General features: G+C 42.0%; 2 protein-coding genes across 2 annotated transcripts; both read right to left on the reverse strand.

Moving 5' to 3' along the window:
• Nucleotides 1-2,298: 2,298 nt before the first annotated feature.
• On the reverse strand, nucleotides 2,299-2,912 carry LOC143890607 (uncharacterized). The gene is made up of 3 exons (XM_077395315.1): nucleotides 2,843-2,912; nucleotides 2,517-2,759; nucleotides 2,299-2,422 (listed from the first exon to the last, which is right to left on the reverse strand). Exons 1-3 carry the CDS (start codon nucleotides 2,876-2,878, stop codon nucleotides 2,315-2,317), a joined length of 387 nt encoding a protein of 128 aa, XP_077251430.1. The 5' UTR covers nucleotides 2,879-2,912; the 3' UTR covers nucleotides 2,299-2,314.
• Nucleotides 2,913-2,963: 51 nt separating this feature from the next.
• LOC143891178 (uncharacterized) lies at nucleotides 2,964-5,348 on the reverse strand. The gene is made up of 7 exons (XM_077395813.1): nucleotides 5,204-5,348; nucleotides 4,479-5,117; nucleotides 4,262-4,399; nucleotides 4,128-4,184; nucleotides 3,197-4,032; nucleotides 3,023-3,110; nucleotides 2,964-2,981 (listed from the first exon to the last, which is right to left on the reverse strand). The coding sequence occupies exons 1-7, from the start codon at nucleotides 5,315-5,317 to the stop codon at nucleotides 2,964-2,966; spliced, it is 1,890 nt and encodes a 629-aa protein (XP_077251928.1). The 5' UTR covers nucleotides 5,318-5,348.

Genomic DNA, 5,348 nt, shown 5'->3' on the forward strand with positions numbered 1-5,348 from the left:
CATGTTATCCGCCCATAGACAGTGTCATGATCAATATCATCAAGTTCATGCGTCCCATCGTCCGGCCAAAAATAGTGTAAGAGGCCCTCATGGCTAATCCCAAATATTGTGGCAAAAGTCTGATAGGTGAGTTTGATGACAGTTTTCTTGACCTTAGATTCGATTTTGAAGAAGGAATGGGAAATGGTGAGATTGGCATATAAGAGACGCACCAATCGAGGGTAAACGGGTTCGTTAATGTGAAGGATGGGTGTCCAATGAAGAGCATCAAATTTGGCCTTTAAATCAAAATTTTCAAGGACAGGGGGATCAATGTACCTACCGGTCAGGACGCGCCTAGTGCCGACGTCGTCCCAAAGTTTCTTCGCCTTATCCCCAGTGAAATAGGACTTGGCCACAACCTCGGCAGCCACAGCCTTGGCCTTGGACTTCTTCCGTGAAGGCCCTTCTTCGTCGGGAACTTCTTCACGAACGTATTCGGGGTCTTCAACTTGGGAGGAGCCTCCGATGTTGAGATTTTTGGTTTTAGGAGGCATGGTGAGAGGAAATATGGGTGGAGAGAAAAGTGATATGTAAAGAAGAAGAGAAATAGCCCTAAAATGGAGGCCAAAAAGAGAAATAGATAAGAGAAGAAAGAAAAAACGAAAAGGGGTGAAATGCTAGGGTTTTAGGAAGAAGAGAGGGATTTGGAAGGGAGAAGAGGGTTTTGGAGGAAGATGTAGGGAGAAAATGACGGAACGAAAGAAAAAGTGGACTTAGGGTTTCAAGAGAAGTGGTTTAGGTATAGGGAAAGAAGAGAAGAAAAGTAAAGTAAAAAAAAGGAACCAGGTCCAGGGTTATGAAGCTCCTGGGCCGATTCTCGGAGTTCCGAGACACTGTGTCGGAGTTCCGAGAACAAAAGGAATTTTTTTTTTCAATTGCCCGAATCTCGGAGTTCCGAGAATTACTCTCGGAGCTCCGAGAATTTACGGTTTTTTGTATATGCTACTGGAACGAATCTCGGAGTTCCGAGAAATGTCCTCGGAGCTCCGAGAATATACAGGTTTTTTGGATATGCTACTGGAAGGAATCTCGGAGTTCCGAGAAATGTTCTCGGAGCTCCGAGAATATACATGTTTTTTGGGTATGCTACTGGAAGGAATCTCGGAGTTCCGAGAAATGTTCTCGGAGCTCCGAGAATATACATGTTTTTTGGATATGATACTGGAACGAATCTCAGAGTTCCGAGAAAATTTCTCGGAGCTCCGAGAATAGACGGGTTTTTTCATATTATACTGGACCGAATCTCGGAGTTCCGAGAAAATATCTCGGAGCTCCGAGAATAACGTCGCGGAAATCTCGGAGTTCCGAGACATTGTCTCGGAATTCCGAGAATCGTTGGAGGTTCCACTTTAGGATCTGATAACCCATTTATTTTATATTTTTATTTTGTATGAATTGTCTTTTGCTACACAAACTATTGAAATTGTGGCCCATCAAATGGACGTTATGGATCATCCTATGGTGTGGGGTGGAAAGTCCATTTGGAAAGAAGAGGGTGGCTGTTGTAAGAAATTAAGTGTGGAATTTATGAACAACTTTGAGGAAGAATTTTTTTCTTCCCAACAGTTCAACCAACCAAACAAAACCGGAAAAGCACAAAAAACAGGGGTCCCATTGCCAACTATGACGATGAAAATATAAAGTAGAGAGAATAACCACAATTACAAATAAATCATATTTCCATCCAATAGAAATATAAATTCCCCCAAAACTTTATGAACAAATATTTGATGATTTTCAAAGACCTTTACCATATTTCGCAATGAACCCAATGCCACAACCACCATCACTTCACAGAACTTGATTTTTCATTACAAACACATAGTTGTCAGTATGCTGAGATACAAACAAACCCTCCCTCTGTGTCTCTACACCCTGCTTTCTATCCTACACATATGCGCCCAACAATTACAAATAAATTTAGCCCATTTTATCCCATTTTGCTTACAAATACACAGAAAACTTCACTGGAAAGACCATCAATGTCCACCATGTTTACAACATCCATTAGAACTTGAAGAGAGGTTCTTCATTTTTCAGTCATATATCCCCCTTAAGGAAATCACCACAGTCCCCAAACTCTCCGCGCAAGAATCTTTCGCACAGCTGCAGCCGATAAGCGGGAATGTCAGACTTGCTGAAAGTAAATGGATCATTTGCATACAGATGGTCGATCGGTTTAAGCACGAACAAACCACAGTCGAACCTGCATAACAACAGTTGTATTGAGCGAATCAAAATCATAGCCTAGAAAAATAAACATTTAAATATACTAATATACTGACCCATTGGCCTGTTGTGGGAAATTTTCCATCTGCGCATATTGAAAGTGGTCTATATCACAGCCCCTTTCCTTTAAGTACTCCTTCAACAACACAACCTGCAAGTGGTTAACATTGACAGGTTTAGGAAACATAAGTGTTATACGTATAGATTTATAAGTAGGAAAACATTAAAGATGCTAACCCACTTACGGTCAATCCTGCTCTTTCCTGGAACTCCATTCCTTTACAGGAATTGCATTCGTGGAAGATTTTGTTGACCATATCGACAATGAGGAGAAACCAATGGTTGTCTTCACATAATGGTAATAGTACCATTTTTACTGCTTCGAGGTGGTGGTTTATAAGTCTACTGTGCAGAGCATCTTTCGCTGTCCTCCACTTTTCTACCCTCTGGACCTCAGTGACTTCGATCCCTACTGCAGTAAGAGTTCCCTATAAAAAAAAGGAATTCAATGGGATACTACAGATAAAATCTTATGTAAACCTCAATGTGGGATGATAGAAATAACACTTACATGTACCACCGATGGAACGAAGACAATTCCCCCCATTGTAGGATCTGCTAACCCATCGTCGTTGGAGGACTGCACGTGCTTCCCATATATATCGACAATTTTCAAGGAAGAGAAGTAAATGTCAGATGTACATTATTCCCTACAGTAATGTAGAAATTAATGATAAAAAATGACACTTACAGTGCCAGTCAGGTATTGTCTGACATTCCAAAGATGTTGTAGGTCTTCAGCTATTAGGTGTACATCATCCGTTTCCATGAGGATATCACTGCAAAATTGTATTAAATTGTTAGTTAATAATTTTCAATTCTGATCAACTTAAATCATGGTATAATATAATTCACATCTACTTGCCTTTTATCATGCTTTAGAATTCTCTCTATCAGAGCTGTTCTCCTTCCCTTACGCATCTTCCCGTCATCCCCTTTCTTCTTGGGCGGTGGTTTAGGTATGTTGGGGTCCTCCCCCTGTTTCTTCCCTTCCTTCTGCCTCCTCTTTCGGGTCTTCCCTAAATAGTAGGGACTTTTTCTGGCTCTCCCAGGTTTCCTACTCCTTCCATCCATCTTCACACCCCTCACAATGCTCCCTAATTCGGAATCCACCATCTCATCCCTTACACCACTCACTTTCATCTCAACTTCAGTAGATGGTGCCTCTTCCTTGGTCACCTCCATTTCGAACAATCGTTGTAAAGGGTTAAGGATCACCCCGTCTGTGGTGCCGAATATTTCTTCATGTGACTTGGGGTTCTGAGCCGATACATCTATTAGGGTGGCGGCTGCATCCATGTCACATCCAAGGTCAGCTAAATCCGTCCAATCCTCGCACAGCTGCGAAGATAATCGTGCACCTTGAGATGCATTTTCGCCCTTCCTCTCCTCCTCAACCCCCTCCACCTCAACCCCCTCCATTCTTCCCCCAGTCTCTTCATTTGTTCTCCGCATACGCTCCCATCCTTTTTTCAAATCCTCCTCTTTCTTTCTGACATCTTCCTCTCTTTTTCTTATTTCTTCCCATGCTGCTGTAATCATCTGCCACTGTCTATCAATTACATCTCCCTCTCTCGCCAAAAATTTTATATGCTTCGACTCATCTTCACTACTTCCTTTCTCCATTTCACTTTCTACTCCCAAAACTATCCCCTCGGATTCCAACTGTTCCTTATCGACTTCCATTGTCTCATCAACATCCTAATGTTTAAACATGACAGTCAATGATCAAATTTAAAAAATCAATAAGTAAAATAAAATAACGTACGCAACATAGTCCTGCTCGACTGCATTACCTCATCCTGTAGGTACTGTGACTTCTCTAACAGAGATACTTTCAATGTCACCACCACCTGAATTTTTGGAAAACATAGTCAGTTATCAAGATACTAGTATTGATATATACGTTAACAAATTTTTCATATCTCACCTCCGATTTCTTTATCTGCTTCTGCTCCACTAATCGATATGTCTTTGATTCGTTTGCTTTCCAGTCCCATTTAAGGACACGTGGACGAGCAGTTGGATTGGTGGGAATCCAAAATGTGGTATGCTCGTATAACCATACCTGCATACATACGAAACACCATGTTAATCAAACTATAAACAGCACGGTTAGAATATTAAATGTCATGAGTCCAAATTACCTGAATTACCAACGAGCAGCCACCAAGGTACCTGCCACCTTTGCTGACTCTGTCTAGGTAATCTACGAGCCAGTCATACACTGCCATCGCCCAGTTATAGTTGCCAATGTTTCCTATGTCGTCGATGTAGGGCCAGAAGAGCTCGTCAGCTCGATGTGCGCTTTTTGTGAAAAGGACAGAGGCAAAAAGATGCAGGAGAACATATTTCACTGTCTTCTCTATCGAAACTTTATTGCGTTCTCTAACTAATGCTGTAATTTCATTCTCAATAACCGATGGCTTGACGTTGGCCTCTGGAAATGGCCAGCCAGGCACTTTAGGTTGCGGTTTTGTCCTGTCGAATGACAGAACCCTCACCACGTCCATTCGCTCTCCACTAAGTGGCAGTCCTAATGCCAATGCCACATCTCTTGGAAGGAAGGGGACATTTATACTCCCTAACGTGAACGTGTTAGTGCCGGGAGTCCACTTATCGTGGATAGCTCTTATGAGAGGCTTGTGCATGATAATGTCCTCCATGCCAAACAGATGTCGGAAAGGAGTCTTTTCTATGGCATGAAAATGGACTGGCTTGAACTTTATCCTGTCCATTGCCGATTTGAAAGAAGCTGGAGAACATCGTGCTGGGACGTATGGAGCCTGCAAAACAAATTACATCGCCAAAATATATGTGGTAAATGAATTAACTTACTATGATTGATACAATTAACAACATACACACTTACATCTGTTCCTCTCTTCTTCACAGCTGCAGTTTTCGTCTCCTCCCCTTCTAAACTCCTTTCTGTCCTTCTTGGAGGCTTTGTTACTTTCACTCTAGCACTTTTTCGCATCACCATCTTTCAAGGCTTTGAATGGCTCCTGACCGGA

The sequence above is a fragment of the Tasmannia lanceolata genome, unplaced genomic scaffold, assembly GCF_043159265.1.
Source record: "Tasmannia lanceolata isolate RefF3 unplaced genomic scaffold, GAP_Taslan_0.1 ptg000013l, whole genome shotgun sequence".
NCBI lineage: Eukaryota > Viridiplantae > Streptophyta > Magnoliopsida > Canellales > Winteraceae > Tasmannia > Tasmannia lanceolata.